A 20,545-nucleotide genomic window follows, 5' to 3' on the forward strand; every position below is an offset into this window, starting at 1 on the left:
TTTATCTGATTCAGGAAAAACTACAGGTAGTTTTTTCACCTCACACATAATACCCTTCTTTGTGGTACTTGCAGTATCAGAAATATGTAACACCTCCTTCATTGCCCTTAACATGTGGCCCTAAAGGAAAATACGTTTGTTTCTTCACCGTCGACACTGAAATCAGTGTCCGTGTCTGGGTCTATGTCGACCGACTGAGGTAAATGGGCGTTTTTACAAGCCCCTGACGGTGTCTGAGACGCCTGGACCGGTACTAATTTGTTCGCCGGCCGTCTCATGTCGTCAACCCACTTGCAGCGTGTTGACATTATCACGTAATTCCATAAGTAAGCCATCCATTCCGGTGTCGACTCCCTAGAGAGTGACATCACCATTACAGGCAATTTGCTCCGCCTCCTCACCAACATTTTCCTCATACATGTCGACACACACGTACCGACATACAGCACACACATAGGGAATGCTCTGATAGAGGACAGGACCCACTAGCCCTTTGGGGAGACAGAGGGAGAGTTTGCCAGCACACACCAAAATGCTATAATTATACAGGGACAACCCTTATATAAGTGTTCCTCCCATATAGCATTTAATATATATGTATATCGCCAAATCAGTGCCCCCCCTCTCTGTTTTAACCCTGTTTCTGTAGTGCAGGGGAGAGCCTGGGAGCCTTCCCCTCAGCCTTTCTGTGAGGGAAAATGGCGCTGTGTGCTGAGGAGAATAGGCCCCGCCCCCTTTTCGGCGGGCTTCTTCTCCGGAGATTGTGAAGTCTGGCAGGGGTTAAATACATCCATATATCCTCAAGGGCTATATGTGATGTATTTTTCGCCATACAGGTATTCTACATTGCTGCCAGGGCGCCCCCCCCCCGCGCCCTGCACCCTCCGTGATCGCTGTGGGAAGTGTGCTGACAGACAATGGCGCACAGCTGCAGTGCTCTGCGCTACCTGAGGAAGACTGAAAAGTCTTCTGCCGCCTGGTTCCGGACCTCTTCAATCTTCAGCATCTGCAAGGGGGTCGGCGGCGCGGCTCCGGGACGAACCCCAGGGCGAGACCTGTGTTCCGACTCCCTCTGAAGCTAATGGTGTCCAGTAGCCTAAGAATCCAATCCATCCTGCACGCAGGTGAGTTGAAATTCTCTCCCCTAAGTCCCTCGATGCAGTGAGCCTGTTGCCAGCAGGACTCACTGAAAATAAAGAACCTAAAAACTTTTTCTAAGCAACTCTTTAAGAGAGCCACCTAGATTGCACCCTTCTCGGACGGGCACAAAAACCTAACTGAGGCTTGGAGGGGGGTCATAGGGGGAGGAGCCAGTACACACCATGTGATCCTAAAAGCTTGCTTTTGTGCCATGTCTCCTGCGGAGCCGCTATTCCCCATGGTCCTGACGGAGTCCCCAGCATCCACTAGGACGTTAGAGAAATTAACAATACCTCAGACCTGTAAGCGCTTTTATATATAAATACATATCAAATCAGCACCAAATTATTGTGCCCCCCCCCCCACTCGTTTTGCACCCTGTTACTTGTGTATAGCAGGGCAGGGTCCGGGAGCAGCGTCTCTGCAGCAAGCTATGGAGAAAATGGAGCTGGTTAGAGCTGAGGGAAGAAGCCACGCCCCCTTGATGGCGGGCTTTGGTCCCGCTAATATTTATACTGGCGGGGGTTTGTATACCCTGCCTGTACAGTGTATATACTAGGACAGTCTAGTATCTGAGGTAAATTTTGCTGCCCAGGGCGCCCCCCCTGCACCCTTGTAGTGCCTTGTGTGTGTGTGGGAGCAATGGCGCGCAGCGCGGTACCTCGCGAAGATCTGACGTCTACTGCCGCCTCTGAAGTATTCTTGCTTCCTATACTCACCCGGCTTCTATCTTCCGGCTCTGTGAGGAGGGCGGCGGCGCGGCTCCGGGAACGAACAGCTAGATGACACCAGTGTTCAGACCCTCTGGAGCTAATGGTGTCCAGTAGCCTAAGAAGCAGAGCCCATCAGTCTAGGAAAGTGGGTCTGCTTCTCTCCCCTCAGTCCCACGAAGCAGGGAGCCTGTTGCCAGCAGTGCTCCCTGAAAATAAAAAACCTAACAAAGTCTATTTTCTAGCGAAACTCCGTAGAGCTCCCCTAGTGTGTGACCAGTCTCCTCTGGGCACAGGATCTAACTGGAGTCTGGAGGAGAGGCATAGAGGGAGGAGCCAGTTCACGCCCATTTAAAGTCTTAAAGTGCCCATGTCTCCTGCGGAGCCTGTCTATACCCCATGGTCCTTACGGGGTCCCCAGCATCCTCTAGGACGTAAGAGAAATATAAATTCTCATGTGGTTCCGCCTCCTGATCTGGTATGTGGAGGTCCTCTCTAATAACAAAGATGAGAGCCTCCACTCCTGGGAACAGAGAGCTGTCCTCATCCATATCAACAACATCCGGCTGATCAGAGTCAGAATCAGACTGTAATACCTGAGGCAGTGAGCGTTTATGGGATACCACTAGAGTGGGCTGATTAGCCTTCTTGCCATCTGCAGCTTTAGAAACACAATCAATAGATTGTCTTAGCACCTGTCTCTCACTTTTAGCAGCCACTAATTCTGAATTCACATTCTGAATCATGTTTTTGAAGCTATCTAACCAGTCAGGTGCCTGTGAACCGTGTCCCTGCGGTGACAAAACATTGTTCACACATGAGTGACCCCGTTGAAGAGAGGATTGAGTTACAAGCCGTAGACATAACCATGTCCACAGACATTTTGGACAACCGTAATACAGCTTAGCCCACTAACTAACATCTCCAAACAGACCCTAGAAAATCCCTAGAGTGACACTGAGGAGCGGACACCAGCATACAAACACAGCAGCACAAAGTGCGAATGTATGTGTATGACCTGATAGGAGTGCAGAGATGCTACCTATGGCGTGCTCCCCCCTTCTATGACCCCCTGGTACCAGTTTAAAATCTGTAGCAGCGTGGGTCCCTGGAGGAGCAGCTTTCATGCAGTCTGAGGATCTGCAGTAGTAGGAAATGGTGCGCGGTCCCTGACTGTGATTTTATACTGGCAATGTTAAAAATAGCATTATATATCCATATACAGTCCACACAAAGCCTTAAGACAGTGAGCACTGTGGGGCTTGTAGCCCAGAGCCAGTTTGATTGCGACAGGCAAGGCAGCTCCGGGCCCGTGACTTGCCGCCAACACTTCACCGAGGACCCGCTAACTGGGACCCCGGTGTAACACTCACCGCACCTGGATCTTCGGCATCTGTTATAGGGTGGCGGCAAGCTGCCGGCGTGGGCACAGACGCTAACGGAGTGTGATCAGCATCTCAGAAGTTCAGTGTCCTGTTAGCTGGGATTACAAACCATTAACCCTCAGGAGGTTGGTTCGGTCCCCCCTCTAAGTCACACGAAGCAGGTAGACAGGTTGCCAACCAGGACTACCTGAAAATAATAAACTCAAAAGAAAAATATATGGAGCTCCAGAGAAGTGCACCCGGCTCCTCTGGCACATTTTTCTAAACGGAGTCTGATGGGAGGGTCATAGAGGGGAAGAGCTAGCACACACATATACACACTAAAAGGTTTTAAAGTGCCATGCTGCAGTGGACCCGATCTGTACCCCCATGGTACTAAAGTACAAGACCCCAGTATCCACTAGGGCATAAGAGAAATGACAAGTGGTGATTGGTTGGTACTTTATCACAGTGAAATTATCACTTTTCAAGGCTCAGTACATCCCTTCCTGAGTGTTCTATAATGCCACTGTACAATAGTAACCGTTTTCCCTAATTCTAGCACACAAAAAGCCTTAGCTACCGGTATAGCAACCATATTGTTTACATGACGCAACGGCCACTTACGCGATGCCGACGTTACGAACAGCTGCAGTTGTAAAAGTTTTTAACCCAGCTGGGATATTTTCTTATTTCTTCGTGTAAGTGTAAACTATTTGAAGCAACGCAGCACAGCAGCTGTTACGAGTGTTGATGAGCACATGCTCCGATAAGAATAGAATGAATTGGATTATCGCACTGATATCTGACGTGACAAAAAGGTCACACATAACATTTATAACAGAGTCCTAAAACGTAAACATATACTACATATCCATGTAAGTATTTTGACTATCAATACTACTTTAAGCAAAACAATGAAAGTGTCATTCTTTTACAGTAATCCAATTTACAAGTGAGACAAATAAATTAGTCTATATCTGCAAATATAGATGGCATAGGAGAGATTGTGTTTTACCTGCTCACGTAGCCACTGCTCTCGTTCAAATCGTTCCTTCCTCCTTATGGCTTCCGTCTCATCCATCTCATCATTTTCTCCCTCTTGATCTTCCAGTTCCGAATCTCTGCGGAACATGTCCAGTTGAGAGGCATCATCTGAGAACAAAAATACATTACTAAACACTAGCCGCAATACCCAGCTCTGCTCAGGTAGAAGTTGGTGATAACGAAGTCTGTTACCTAGGGTTTTAGGACTTTGGTAATATAAAGGGTGGGGTGGCATGTTACAACGCTTAGCTATGACAAAATATCACGGTACACAGTAGACGTGCTGCAATGTTCTGATCGGTCGCTATTGAGGCATGTACTCCTGTCGCTGCCATGCATAGGAACCCTTCCGCACGGAGCTCCACCCACAGCCCCCTGACAACCAATTGTGATGATACATTTTTTTTTAATCAAGTGTGTTTTCTATTGGTTTTTTTTTCTCTTCAAAAAACAGCTTAACAGAAAATAAATAAAACAAGACAAATAAACAATTGCAAGATCAAGTTTTTGCCTTACATGTGTCACTGTCATATGTTAACCAAACTGTACGTTAAAGAGACATAGCTATATATCAAGCGCATAGCCATCAATTAGTATCAAAATCTGTAAATAGAGATTAAGAAGGGTTTTAAACTATAACAGCCAGCGACAATATAAAAATATTATAACCAATAAATTGAGAGGATATGCTAATATCATTCCTCAGAATAGTAAAAAGAAAAATAAATCAAATTACGTGCTTACATGCATGAGGAAGGGGGGGAAGGCAGACTGGCCCGCGATGGGAGCCGCTCAGTGTTAAACACAACACATCTACGTAATATTTAGAGCTAAGGATCAATAAAGTGCAGAGAGTTCCTCCAAGAGCCCCATACCTTAGCAAATTTCATTAGGCAGTTACGTTTAGTGTACATACAACGTTCATAAAAGAGAGTAGTATACACCAGAGCAACCCACTCAGCAGTTGGCGGAGGGGCAGGAACCATCCAGTAGCGGGCTATACACACTCGGGCTAATGCTAAAGTGTTATTAACATAAAGACTAGCACAAGATGGGAGGGATTCATGTAAATCAAGACCAAATATACAAATACGTGGGGTCAGAAACGGAATCTGTATATCTGGGACACACACACACAGAGGCCGCGATTTCTTCCCAAAAGGCATACACCCGCGGGCACTGCCAAAGCAAGTGCCAGAACCCAGCAGCTGGAGCAGAACATTTCGGACAGTTATCAGAAGCCGAGCCTCCAAACTTGAACAAACCACAAGGACTCCAGTAGACCCTATGTAGGATGTACAGCTGTATTTTCTGGAATCTAGCGCACGCCATGGCAATTGTGATAATACTTTGCATAAAACCGGTCTACGAAAAATAAGATTTTACTTACCGGTAAATCTATTTCTCGTAATCCGTAGAGGATGCTGGGGACTCCGTAAGGACCATGGGGAATAGACGAGCTCCGCAGGAGATAGGGCACTTTAAGAAAGACTTTGGATTCTGGGAGTGCACTGGCTCCTCCCTCTATGCCCCTCCTCCAGACCTCAGTTAGAGAAACTGTGCCCAGAGGAGACAGACAGTACAAGGAAAGGATTTTAGTTAATCCAAGGGCAAGATTCATACCAGCCACACCAATCATACCGTATAACCTGTGATAAACTAGCATGAATAGTCTCGGTTCAAACCGATGAAACTATAACATAACCCTTATGTAAGCAATAACTATATACAAGTCTTGCAGAAGAAGTCCGCGCACTTGGGACGGGCGCCCAGCATCCTCTACGGACTACGAGAAATAGATTTACCGGTAAGTAAAATCTTATTTTCTCTAACGTCCTAGAGGATGCTGGGGACTCCGTAAGGACCATGGGGATTATACCAAAGCTCTTAAACGGGCGGATGACTCTGCAGCACCGATTGAGCAAACAGGAGGTCCACCTCAGCCAGGGTATCAAACTTATAGAACATTGCAAAGGTGTTTGACCCCGACCAAGTAGCAGCTCGGCATAGTTGTAGTGCCGAGACCCCTCGGGCAGCCGCCCAAGAAGAGCCCACCTTCCTAGTGGAATGGGCCCTAACCGATTTAGGCAATGGCAATCCTGCCGTAGAATGCGCCTGCTGAATCGTGTTACAGATCCAGCGAGCAATAGTCTGCTTTGAAACAGGAGCGCCAACCTTGTTGGCCGCATACAGAACAAACAGAGCTTCAGTCTTCCTGATCCTAGCCGTTCTGGTCACATAAATCTTCAAAGCCCTGACCACATCCAGGGACTCTGAATCCTCCAAGTCCCGTGTAGCCACAGGCACGACAAAAGGTTGGTTCATATGAAAAGATGAGACCACTTTTGGCAGAAACTGAGGACGCGTCCTCAACTCTGCCCTATCCACGTGAAAAACCAGGTAGGGGCTTTTATGTAATAAAGCTCCCAATTCCGAAACACGCCTTGCCGAAGCCAAGGCCAACAACATGACCACTTTCCAAGTGAGATATTTCAACTCCACTGTTTTGAGTGGCTCAAACCAAGGTGACCTGAGGAAACTTAATACCACATTAAGATCCCACGGCGCCAACGGAGGTACAAAAGGAGGCTGAATATGCAGCACCCCCTTCACGAACGTCTGTACTTCAGGAAGAGAAGCCATTTCTTTTTGAAAGAAAATGGATAAGGCCGAAATTTGGACCTTTATGGACCCTAATTTTAGGCCCAAATCCACTCCTGTTTGCAGGAAGTGAAGCAGACGACCCAAATGGAACTCCTCCGTAGAAGCAGCCCTGGCCTCACACCAAGAAACATATTTTCGCCATATACGGTGATAATGTTTCAATGTCACGTCCTTCCTAGCCTTTATTAGCGTAGGAATGACCTCCTCCGGAATACCTTTTTCCGCTAGGATCCGGCGTTCAACCGCCATGCCGTCAAACGCAGCCGCGGTAAGTCTTAGAACAGACAGGGCCCCTGCTGCAGCAGGTCCTGTCTTAGAGGAAGAGGCCACGGATCTTCTGTGAGCAACTCTTGCAGCTCCGGATACCAAGTCCTTCGTGGCCAATCTGGAACAATGAGGATTGTTCTGACTCTGCTTAGTCTTATTATTCTCAACACCTTGGGTATGAGAGGTAGAGGAGGGAACACATAGACTGACCTGAACACCCAAGGTGTCACTAGAGCGTCCACCGCTACCGCCTGAGGGTCTCTTGACCTGGCGCAATACCGCTTTAGCTTTTTGTTGAGACGGGACGCCATCATGTCTATCTGAGGCAGTCCCCACCAACCCACGATCTGTGCGAAGACTTCTGGATGAAGTCCCCACTCTCCCGGATGCAGGTCGTGCCTGCTGAGGAAGTCCGCTTCCCAGTTGTCTACCCCCAGGATGAATACTGCTGCTAGGGCGCTTACATGGCCTTCCGCCCAGCGAAGAATCCTGGTCGTTTCTGCCATGGCCACTCTGCTCCTTGTGCCGCCTTGGCGGTTTACATGAGCCACTGCTGTGACATTGTCCGACTGAATCAGAACCGGTTTGTTCCGAAGCAATGCCTCCGCTTGGCATAGGGCGTTGTATATGGCCCTCAACTCCAGGACGTTGATGTGGAGACAAGTCTCTAGATTTGACCAGAGACCTTGGAAATTTCTTCCCAGTGTGACTGCTCCCCAACCTCGGAGGCTTGCGTCCGTGGTCACCAGGATCCAGTCCTGAATGCCGAACCTGCGGCCTCCTAGGAGGGGAGCACTGTGCAGCCACCACAGGAGAGATACTCTGGCTCTGGAAGACAGGGTGATCCTTTGATTCATTTGTAAATGGGACCCGGACCATTTGTCCAGTAGATCCCACTGAAAGGTCCTCGCATGGAACCTTCTGAAGGGGATGGCCTCGTACGATGCCACCATCTTCCCCAGGACACGCGTGCAGTTATGCACTGAAACCTTTTTTAGCTTTAATAGGTTTCTGATCAGGGCTATGAGCTCCTGAGCCTTTTTATCGGAAGAAAAACCTTTTTCTGGTCTGTGTCTAGAATCAGGCCCAGAAAGGTCAGACGCGTTGTAGGGACTAGATGGGACTTCGGTATATTGAGAATCCAGCCGTGCCTTTGCAACATTCTCACCGACACGCTGTCCAGCAACTTCTCCCGAGATCTCGCCTTTATGAGGAGATCGTCCAAGTATGGGATAATTGTGACCCCCTGCTTGCGCAGGAGCACTAACATTTCCGCCATTACCTTGGTGAAAATTCTCAGGGCTGTGGAAAGCCCAAACGGCAACATCTGAAATTGGTAATGACAGTCCAGTACTGCAAATCTCAGGAACGCCTGGTGAGGAGGGAAAATCGGAACATGAAGGTATGCATCCTTTATGTCCAGGGACACCATCCAATCCCCCCCTCCAGGCTGGCGATGATCGCTCTGAGCGATTCCATCTTGAACTTGAACTTTTTCAAGTACAAGTTCAGCGATTTTAGATTCAAAATCGGCCTGACCGAACCGTCCGGTTTCGGGACCACAAACAGGGTTGAGTAATACCCCTTTCCTTGCTGGAGAAGAGGAACTTTGACTATCACCTGTTGAAGATACAATTTTTGAATTGCAGACAACACTAACTCCCTCTCTGACGGGGAAGCTGGCAGAGCAGATTTGAAAAACCGGCGAGGAGGCACGTCTTCGAATTCCAGCCTGTATCCCTGAGAAACAATCTCTATAGCCCAGGGATCCACCTGTGAGTGAACACAAACCTGGCTGAAAAAGCAAAGACGCACCCCCACTTGAGCCGACTCCCCCCGGGAAGCCCTAGCGTCATGCGGTGGACTTTGCAGATGTTGGGGAGGACTTCTGCTCCTGGGAACTAGCTGCATGCAGCTTTTTTCCCTTGCTTTTCCTCTGGCAAGGAAGAACGATCCCCGTACCTTCTTGCTTTTATTGGAACGAAAGGACTGCATTTGATAATGAGGTGCCTTTTTAGTATGCTGCGGGGGGACATAAGGTAAGAAATTCGATTTACCGGCCGTAGCAGTAGAGACAAGGTCCGAGAGGCCTTCTCCAAACAACTCCTCCCCCTTGTAAGGCAACTCCTCCATATGCCGCTTTGAGTCGGGATCCCCTGTCCACTGTCGGGTCCACAAGAGTCGCCTAGCAGAAATAGACATAGCATTTATTCTGGAGCTTAGTAAACAAATGTCTCTTTGAGCATCCCTCATATATAAAGCAGCATCTTTGATATGCTCTAGGGTCATTAGAATGGTATTCTTATCTAGGGTGTCAAGTTCCGTAGATAAGGAATCTGTCCATGCTGCGACAGCACTACAAACCCAGGCCGATGCCATCGCCGGTCTAACGATAGTACCGGAATGTGTGTAAATGTGCTTCATGGTAACCTCCTGCTTACGATCAGCAGGATCCTTGAGGGAAGCCGTATCCTGAGAAGGCAGTGCCACCTTCTTGGATAAGCGTGTCAGCGCCTTGTCTACCTTAGGCAAAGATTCCCATCGTATCCTGTCCTTTTGTGGAAAGGGATACGCCATAAGAATCCTTTTGGGAACTTGTAGTCTCCTATCTGGAGATTCCCAAGCCTTTTCGCACAAGTCGCTTAGCTCAAATGAGGACGGAAAAGTGACCTCAGGCTTTTTCCCTTTATACATGTGTACCCTCGTGTCAGGGACAAGGGGTTCCTCAGTGATATGCAAAACCTCTTTAATGGCCATAATCATGTAACGAATGCCTTTTGCCACCTTTGGTTGCAATTTTGCATCCTCATAGTCGACACTAGAGTCAGTATCTGTGTCAGTGATCTGGGATATGGTGCGTTTTTGAGACCCCGATGGTCCTGGTGCCACAGGGACAGGCATGGTCTGACCACCTGACTATCCCTAGCTTCAGCCTTGTCTACCCGTTTATGCAGTAAATTTACATTTGCATTCAAGACATTCCACATATCCACCCAGTCCGGTGTCGGCATTGCCGACGGCGACCTGACAATCATGCACTCCCCCTCCTCCTTAGGTGAGCCTTCCTCGTCAAACATGTCGACACACACGTACCGACACACTTCACCCACACAGGGAATCTCTTTTCTGTAGACAGGTTCCCCCTGAGGCCCCTTGGAGAGACAGAGAGAGTGTATGCCAGCACACACCCCAGCGCTATATGACCCAGGAGAAACACACACAATGTTTACCCAGTAGCGCTGCTTAATGTGTAAACGCCAAAAATGTGCACCCCCCCCCCCCCCCTCTACTTTAAAACCCCCTTACACCGTGTGCCAAGCAGGGGAGAGTCCGGGGAGCTTCCTCTCAGCGGTGCTGTGGAGAGAAAATGGCGCTGGTGAGTGCTGAGGGAGAAGCCCCGCCCCCTCGGCGGCAGGCTTCTGTCCCGCTCAAACTTACTAAAAAATGGCGGGGGCTCTTTTATATACATGTACAGTGCCCACCTGTACATGTATATAGACTTTTGCCATAGGAGAGGTGTTTTTATTGCTGCCCAGGGAGCCCCCCCTGCGCCCGTACAGTGACCGGAGTGTGTGAGGTGTATGGGAGCAATGACGCACAGCTGCGGTGCTGTGCGTTACCTCTGTGAAGCACCAAAGGCTTCTGCCGCCTTAGACGTCTTCTGGCTTCGTTTCTTCTGGCTCTGTGAGGAGAAGGGCGGCGCGGCTCTGGGGGTGAACGCCCAGGACGAACCTGTGTTCACTCCCTCTGGAGCGAATGGTGTCCAGTAGCCGAGGAAGCAGAGCCTATCATTTAAGTAAGTCTGCTCCTCTCTCCTCAGTCCCTCGATGCAGGGAGCCTGTTGCCAGCAGTGCTCCCTGAAAAAGAGAAAAAAAAATCCAAACAAAAATGCTTTCTAAGCAGGAAACTCAGGAGAGCTCCCTACAGTGCACCCATTCTCCTCTGGGGACAGTCTAAAACTGAGGTCTGGAGGAGGGGCATAGAGGGAGGAGGGGCATAGAGGGAGGAGCCAGTGCACACCCAGAATCCAAAGTCTTTCTTAAAGTGCCCTATCTCCTGCGGAGCCCGTCTATTCCCCATGGTCCTTACGGAGTCCCCAGCATTCTCTAGGACATTAGAAAAATTATAAAATGGTGAAAACTGCACTGCAATCGGTTTAGTGGTTTCAGAGTTTATCACAATCAGACAAACAGATTTTGTCACTTATAAGATGTACTGTAATTTCAATTTCTCAGTGTTCATTTGGGGTATAGAGGGCACTGGAATAATTAACAAGGCTCATAAGTAGGTCTTAAATATTAACAATCGACTCCCAGTTATAGATGTGCACATTTTACACCCATAGCATGTTTATTGTAACCTCCAGGGGTGCTATTTATTTTGTGGATTACCGTATATTACGCTTTTACTCTGGAACCTAAGTTCATAAACACACAGTAGGTGCTCCCTCCATTTCACCAGGCCTAGCCACTTGGCACAAGGGCTGGTTTCTCCCAGGAGTGTGTGGCAACCCCCTCTTGCATCCAACCTACCATTGTGCAGATAGCACTAAGGATCTCCTCTGTAACCCTGGTGTTCTTGTTTTGTATTTTAAATAATAATGATTTTGTTTAAGTGAAATACTAGTCCTGGCAAGCTCAACCAAGACTACAGTAGTATATTCATTGAATATTGGAGGACAAAAAACACACAGTATTAAGTGTTTGTGGCATACGCCTGCAAATATTTAGCATCACCCCACGTATGAAGGAGGGATCTCAGCAGGTATCTAAGTTTTTTCCATTTCTGGCAGCAACTGCAACCCCCATAGGTTTCTTTGGGTAATGCAATGCTGTCAGACATACCAAGCAGAAAGAATTGAAGATAGCATTAGCCATTGTAGCCTATGGGCTACACTTTGAAAAAATAAGATTTTACTTACCGGTACATCTATTTCTCGTAGTTCGTAGAGGATGCTGGGACTCCGTAAGGACCATGGGGAATAGACGGGCTCCGCAGGAGATAGGGCACTTTAAGAAAGCTTTGGATTCTGGGTGTGCACTGGCTCCTCCCTCTATGCCCCTCCTCCAGACCTCAGTTAGGGAAACTGTGCCCAGAGGAGATGGACAGTACGAGGAAAGATTTTTGTAAACCTAAGGGCGAGATCCATACCAGCCACACCAATCACACCGTATAACTTGTGATAAACTACCCAGTTAACTGTATGAACAACAACATAGCCTCGGGTCAACCGATAAACTATAACATAACCCTTATGTAAGCAATAACTATAAACAAGTCTTGCAGAAGAAGTCCGCACATGGGACGGGCGCCCAGCATCCTCTACGAACTACGAGAAATAGATTTACCGGTAAGTAAAATCTTATTTTCTCTAACGTCCTTGAGGATGCTGGGACTCCGTATGGACCATGGGGATTATACCAAAGCTCCCATACGGGCGGGAGAGTGCGGATGACTCTGCAGCACCGATTGAGCAAACAGGAGGTCCTCCTCAGCCAGGGTATCAAACTTATAGAACTTTGCAAAGGTGTTTGACCCCGACCAAGTAGCTGCTCGGCACAACTGTAATGCCGAGACCCCTCGGGCAGCCGCCCAAGAAGAGCCCACCTTCCTAGTGGAATGGGCCTTAACAGATTTAGGCAATGGCAATCCTGCCGTAGAATGCGCCTGCTGAATCGTGTTACAGATCCAGCGAGCAATAGTCTGCTTTGAAACAGGAGCGCCAACCTTGTTGGCCGCATACAGAACAAACAGAGCTTCAGTCTTCCTGATCCTAGCCGTTCTGGTCACATAAATCTTCAAAGCCCTGACCACATCCAGGGACTCTGAATCCTCCAAGTCCCGTGTAGCCACAGGCACGACAATAGGTTGGTTCACATGAAAAGATGAGACCACTTTTGGCAGAAAGTGAGGACGAGTCCTCAATTCTGCCCTATCCACGTGAAAAACCAAGTATGGGCTTTTATGTGATAAAGCCGCCAATTCTGAAACACGGTGCGCTTCTGAGACCCCGAAGGACCTGGCGCCCCAGGCACAGGCATGGACTGGCTACCTGACTGATCCCTAGCTTCTGCCTTGTCTAATCTTTTATGCAATAGATTGACATTTGCTTTCAAGACATTCAGCATATCCACCCATTCCGGTGTCGGCGTTGCCGACGGCGACCTGACATTCAAGCACTCCCCCTCCACATTAAGCGAGCCTTCCTCGTCAAACATTTCGACACGCGTACCGACACTTCACACACACACACACACACACACACACACACACGCGCACGCGCACACAGGGAACCCCTTTCCTGAAGACAGTATCCCTGTCAAGGCCCTTTGGAGAGACAGAGAGAGAGTATGCCAGCACACACCCCAGCGCAATAACCCAGGAGACCAACACAAAATGTTTTTCCCCAGCAGCGCTGTATAATATGTAAACCGCCAATTATGTGCCCCCCCCCCCCCCTTTTAAGCACCCTTTCACAGTGTGTAAGCAGGGGAGAGTCCGGGGAGCTTCCTCTCAGCAGTGCTGTGGAGAGAAAATGGCGCTGTGAGTGCTGAGGGAGAAGCCCCGCCCCCTCGGCGGCGGGCTTCTGTCCCGCTCAAACTTAGTAAAATATGGAGGGGGCTCTTTTATATACATGTACAGAGCCCACCTGTACATGTATATAGTCTTTTTGCCATGCAGAGGATTATATTGCTGCCCAGGGCCCCCCCCCCCCTGCGCCCTTACAGTGACCGGAGTATGTGAGGTGTATGGGAGCAATGACGCACAGCTGCAGTGCTGTGCGTTACCTCAGTGAAGCTGAAGGCTTCTGCCGCCTGACGACTTCTGTCTTCTGTACTTCTAGCTCTGAGGAGAACGGCGGCGCGGCTCCGGGGGTGGACGCCCAGTAAGAACCTGCGTTCACCCCCTCTGGAGCTAATGGTGTCCAGTAGCCGAGGAAGCAGAGCCTATCTTTGACAAGAGGGTCTGCTCCTCTCTCCTCAGTCCCTCGATGCAGGGAGCCTGTTGCCAGCAGTGCTCCCTGTGAAAAAGTAGTAAAAGGTAGAAAAAAAATCCAAACAAAATGCTTCTAGGCAGAGAACTCTGGAGAGCTCTCTGCAGTGCACCCATCTTGCTCTGGGCACAGTGTAAAACGGAGGTCTGGAGGAGGGGTATAGAGGGAGGAGCCAGTGCACACTCAGAATCCAAAGCTTTCTTAAAGTGCCCTATCTCCTGCGGAGCCCGTCTAATCCCCCTGGTCCTTACGGAGTCCCAGCATCCTCAAGGACGTTAGAGAAAATATTGTTACCAGATCGCAGTGCAATTGACATATACTGTAGGTCCCTAGAAGTCTTGCCACAGCATATGAGGAAACACACACATATATATATATATATATATATACACATACACACACACACACATATACATATATATATACACATACACACATACATAAATACACCTATCAAACCAATTTTAAAAGATGACAGTACATATACAAAATATATACAGGATACAAATAACTAAAAATCTAGCTCCAGATTAGGAGATCTGTTCTGCACACCCACCAGGGGGATCAGTCACTAGTGGGGGCAGGGTATGGGTAAAATGAAGTTATAATTATGCTGGATGAGGATTAAAATAGAAAAAGAAAAAAAAAAACAGATTGGCCACAGGGTAGGGGGGTTTGGTTTCTAAAACATTTTTATTTACTACTAAAGTGGGTGTGGGGGCTATTGTTAGGATTTAAGCCCACTGAGGGCGGGGTGTCTATTGCCAATGGGGGGTTGGGACGTTATTTTATAATGGGGGCCTACAGACATGGGAGTGGTGGGTTTTTTTTTCTGCAAAACACCCAATGATACATTTTTACATAAAAATGTTTACCATATTAATACTTTTCAAACTTCAGTATGTAATAAAACCAACAATTTGAGAGGTTTTGTGGGAAAAGTAGTCAGTAAAATGGTTAAGAGAAAATAAACCTGCCAGAGAGGCAGTAGCAGCTGTTAAAAGACATGTGGACTGGGGTGGGGGGAGAGGGGGCTATCAAACTGGGAGTACTTGGGAGGAGAACAACAGCACCTATAGGCTCTGGAGCAACAAGCTCTCAGACTGTAAATAACAAACAAACAAAAAACAAACACAACGTTACACCACTACAAGTCCATTAAGAATAAAAATGTTTTTAACGGTGGAAGGGGGGGGGATCAACAAACAAAAAATAAATAAAATAAGAATTTACTTACCGATAATTCTATTTCTCGTAGTCCGTAGTGGATGCTGGGGACTCCGTCAGGACCATGGGGTTTAGCGGCTCCGCAGGAGACAGGGCACAATAATAAAAGCTTTAGGATCAGGTGGTGTGCACTGGCTCCTCCCCCTATGACCCTCCTCCAAGCCTCAGTTAGGATACTGTGCCCGGACGAGCGTGCATAATAAGGAAGGATATTGAATCCCGGGTAAGACTCATACCAGCCACACCAATCACACCGTACAACCTGTGATCTGAACCCAGTTAACAGTATGATAACAACGAAGGAGCCTCTGAAAAGATGGCTCACAACAAGAATAACCCGATTTTTGTAACAATAACTATGTACAAGTATTGCAGACAATCCGCACTTGGGATGGGTGCCCAGCATCCACTACGGACTACGAGAAATAGAATTATCGGTAAGTAAATTCTTATTTTCTCTAACGTCCTAAGTGGATGCTGGGGACTCCGTCAGGACCATGGGGATTATACCAAAGCTCCCAAACGGGCGGGAGAGTGCGGATGACTCTGCAGCACCGAATGAGAGAACTCCAGGTCCTCCTCCGTCAGGGTGTGCCCCTGACCAAGTAGCAGCTCGGCAAAGTTGTAAAGCCGAGACCCCTCGGGCAGCCGCCCAAGATGAGCCCACTTCCTTGTGGAATGGACTTTTACTGATTTTGGCTGTGGCAAGCCTGCCACAGAATGTGCAAGCTGAATTGTACTACAAATCCAGCGAGCAATCGTCTGCTTAGAAGCAGGAACACCCATCTTGTTGGGTGCATACAGGCTAAACAGCGAGTCAGATTTTCTGACTCCAGTCGTCCTGGAAACATATTTTCAGGGCCCTGACAACGTCAAGTAACTTGGAGTCCTCCAAGTCCCTAGTAGCCGCAGGTACCACAATAGGTTGGTTCATGTGAAAAACAGAAAACACCTTAAGGAGAAATTGAGGACGAGTCCTCAATTCTGCCCTGTCAGAATGAAAAATTAAGTAAGGGCTTTTATATGATAAAGCCGCCCATTCTGACACACGCCTGGCTGAAGCCAGGGCTAATAGAATCTTCACCTTCCATGTGAAATATTTTAATTCCACAGTGGTGAGTGGATCAAACCAATGTGACTTTAGGAAACTCAAAACAACATTGAGATCCCAAGGTGCCACTGGGGGCACAAAAGGAGGCTGTATATGCAGTACCCCTTTTACAAACGTCTGAACTTCAGGCACTGAAGCCAGTTCTTTCTGGAAGAAATTTGACAGGGTCGAAATTTGAACCTTAATGGACCCTAATTTTAGGCCCATAGACAGTCCTGTTTTCAAGAAATGTAGGAAACGACCCAGTTGGAATTCCTCTGTAGGGACCTTCTTGGCCTCACACCACGCAACATATTTTCGCCAAATGCGGTGAAAATGTTTTGCGGTTACATCCTTCCTGGCTTCGACCAGGGTAGGGATGACTTCATCTGGAATGCCCTTTCAGGATCCGGCGTTCAACTGCCATGCCGTCAAACGCAGCCGCGGTAAGTCTTGGAACAGACAAGGCCCCTGCTGGAGCAGGTCCTTTCTTAAAGGTAGAGGCCACGGTTCTTCCGTGAGCATCTCTTGAAGTTCCGGGTACCAAGTCCTTCTTGACCCATCCGGAACCACGAGTATCGTTCTTACTCATCTCCTTCTTATGATTCTCAGTACTTTTGGTATGAGATGCATAGGAGGGAACACATACCCTGACTGGTACACCCACAGTGTTACCAGAGCGTCCACCGCTATTGCCTGAGGGTCCCTTGACCTGGCGCAATATTTGTCTAGTTTTTTGTTCAGGCGGGACGCCATCATGTCCACCTTTGGTTTTTCCCAACGGTTTACAATCATGTGGAAGACTTCCCGCTGAAGTCCCCACTCTCCCGGGTGGAGGTTATGCCTGCTGAGGAAGTTTGCTTCCCAGTTTTCCACTCCCGGAATTAACACTGCTGAGAGTGTTATCACATGATTTTTCGCCCAGCGAAGAATCCTTGCAGTTTCTGCCATTTCCCTCCTGCTTCATGTGCCGCCCTGTCTGTTTACGTGGGCGACTGCCGTGATGTTGTCCCACTGGATCAATACCGGCTGACCTTGAAGCAGAGGTCTTGCTAAGCTTAGAGCCTTGTAAATTGCCCTTAGCTCCAGTATATTTATGTGGAGAGAAGTCTCCAGACTTGATCACACTCCCTGGAAATTTTTTCCTTGTGTGACTGCTCCCCAGCCACTCAGGCTGGCATCCGTGGTCATCAGGACCCAGTCCTGAATGTCGAATCTGCGGCCCTTTCATAGATGAGCACTCTGCAGCCACCGCAGAAGAAAACACCCTTGTCCTTGGAGACAGGGTTATCCGCTGATGCATCTGAAGATGCGATCCGGACCATTTTCCCAGCAGATTCCACTGAAAGGTTCTTGCGTGAAATCTACCGAATGGGATCGCTTTGTAAGAAACCACCATTTTTCACAGGACCCTTGTGCAATGATGCACTGATACTTTTCCTGGTTTTAGGAGGTTCCTGACTAGCTCGGATAACTCCCTGGTCTTCTTCTCCGGGAGAAAACATCCTTTTCTGGACTGTGTCCAGAATCATTCCTAGGAACATTAGACGTGTCGTCGGAAAAAGCTGCGATTTTGGAATATTTAGAATCCACTCGTGCTGTCGTAGAACTACTTGAGATAGTGCTACTCCGACCGCCAACTGTTCTCTGGACCTTGCCCTTATCAGGAAAGCGTCCATATTTCTTTTAGGAAGAATCATCATTTCGGCCATTACCATGGTAAAGACCCGGGGTGCCGTGGACAATCCAAACGGCAGCGTCTGAACTGATAGTGACAGTTCTGTACCACGAACCTCAGATACCCTTGGTGAGAAGGGCAAAATTTGGACATGTAGGTAAGCGTCCCTGATATCCAGTGACACCATATCGTCCTGGTTCGCTATCACTGCTCTGAGTGACTCCATCTTGATTTGAACCCTTGTATGTAATTGTTCAAATCTTTTAGATCTCACCGAGCCGTTTGGCTTCAGTACCACAATATAGTGTGGAATAATACCCCTTCCCTTGTTGTAGGAGGGGTACTTTGATTATCACCTGCTGGGAATACAGCCTGTGAATTTTTTTCCAATACTGCCTCCCTGTCGGAGGGAGACGTTGGTAAAGCAGACTTCAGGAACTTGTGAGGGGAAGACGTCTCGAATCTCCAATGTACACCTGGGATACTACGTGTAGGATCCAGGAGTCCACTTGCGAGTGAGCCCACTGCGTGCTGAAACTCTTGAGATGACCCGCCACCGCACCTGAGTCCGCTTGTATGGCCCCAGCGTCATGCTGCGGACTTGGCAGAAGCTGTGGAGGACTTCTGTTCCTGGGAATGGGCTGCCTGCTGCAGTCTTCTTCCCTTTCCTCTAACCCTGGGCAGATATGACTGGCCTTTTGCCCGCCTGCCTTTATGGGTACGAAAGGACTGAGACTGAAAAGACTGTGTCCTTTTCTGCTGAGATGTGACTTGGGGTAACAAAAGTGTATTTTCCAGCTGTTGCCATGGCCACCAGGTCCGATGGACCGCCCCTTTATACGGCAATACTTCCATGTGCCGTCTGGAATCTGCATCACCTGACCACTGTCGTGTCTATAAACATCGTCTGGCAGATATGGACATCACATCTACTCTTGATGCCAGAATGCAAATATCCCTCTGGGCATCTCGCATATATAGAAATGCATCCTTAAAATGCTCTATAGTCAATAAAATATTGTTCCTGTCAAGGGTATCAATATTTTCAGTCAGGAAATCCGACCAAGCCCCCCCAGCGCTGCACATCCAGGCTGAGGCGATTGCTGGTCGTAGTGTAACACCAGTATGTGTGTATATACTTTTTAGGATATTTTTCAGCTTCCTATCAGCTGGCTCTTTGAGACGGTAACTGGAGACGGTAACGCCACTTGTTTTTATAAGCGTGTGAGCGCCTTATCCACCCTAAGGTGTGTTTCCCAACTCGCCCTCACTTCTGGCGGGAAAGGGTATACCTGCAATAATTTTCTATCGGAGGAAACCCACGTATCATCACACACTTTAATTTATCTGATTCATGAAAAACTACAAGTAGATTATTCCCACCCTACATAATACCCTTATTTGTGGTACTTGTAGTATCAGAAATATGTAACACCTCCTTCATTGCCCTTAACATGTAACGTGTGGCCCTAAAGGAAAATACGTTTGTTTCTTCACCGTCGACACTGAAGTCAGTGTCCGTGTCTGTGTCGACCAACTGAGGTAAATGGGCGTTTTTACAAGCCCCTGACGGTGTCTGAGACGCCTGGACAGGTACTAATTTGTTTGCCGGCCGTCTCATGTCGTCAACCGACCTTGCATCGTGTTGACATTATCGCGTAATTCCTAAATAAGCCATCCATTCCGGTGTCGACTCCCTAGAGAGTGACATCACCAATACAGGCAATTTGCTCCGCCTCCTCACCAACATCGTCCTCCTACATGTCGACACACACGTACCGACACACAGCACACACACAGGGAATGCTCTGATAGAGGACAGGACCCCACTAGCCCTTTGGGGAGACAGAGGGAGAGTTTGCCAGCACACACCAAAAACGCTATAATTATACAGGGACAACCCCTTATACAAGTGTTTTCCCTTATAGCATTTTCACATATGTAATCATATCGCCAAATAAGTGCCCCCCCTCTCTGTTTTAACCCTGTTTCTGTAGTGCAGTGCAGTGCAGGGGAGAGCCTGGGAGCCTTCCTCACAGCAGAGCTGAGCAGGAAAATGGCGCCGTGTGCTGAGGAGAATAGGCCCCGCCCCCTAAAACGGCGGGCTCTTCCCCCCGGAGTTTGTTCATCTGGCAGGGGTTAAATACATCCATATAGCCTCAAGGGCTATATGTGATGTATTTTAGCCATAAAAAAGGTATAATACATTGCTGCCCAGGGCGCCCCCCCCAGCGCCCTGCACCCTCAGTGACCGCTGGTATGAAGTGTGCTGACAACAATGGCGCACAGCTGCAGTGCTGTGCGCTACCTTATGAAGACTGAAAGTCTTCTGCCGCCTGTTTCTGGACCTCTTCAACTTCGGCA

At 48.3% G+C, this 20,545-nt stretch overlaps 1 protein-coding gene across 4 annotated transcripts in view; it reads right to left on the reverse strand.

The window, feature by feature from the left end:
• CLSPN (claspin) overlaps window positions 1–20,545 on the reverse strand; it is a 410,714-nt gene that overhangs the window by 53,513 nt on the left and 336,656 nt on the right. For all 4 annotated transcript variants that reach the window (XM_063954464.1, XM_063954465.1, XM_063954463.1 and 1 more), the window contains exon 21: window positions 4,233–4,369. In XM_063954464.1, coding sequence (XP_063810534.1) covers window positions 4,233–4,369 — 137 coding nt within the window. The remainder of the gene's footprint in view (window positions 1–4,232; window positions 4,370–20,545) is intronic.

This window comes from Pseudophryne corroboree, chromosome 2 (genome assembly GCF_028390025.1).
Source record: "Pseudophryne corroboree isolate aPseCor3 chromosome 2, aPseCor3.hap2, whole genome shotgun sequence".
Lineage (NCBI taxonomy): Eukaryota > Metazoa > Chordata > Amphibia > Anura > Myobatrachidae > Pseudophryne > Pseudophryne corroboree.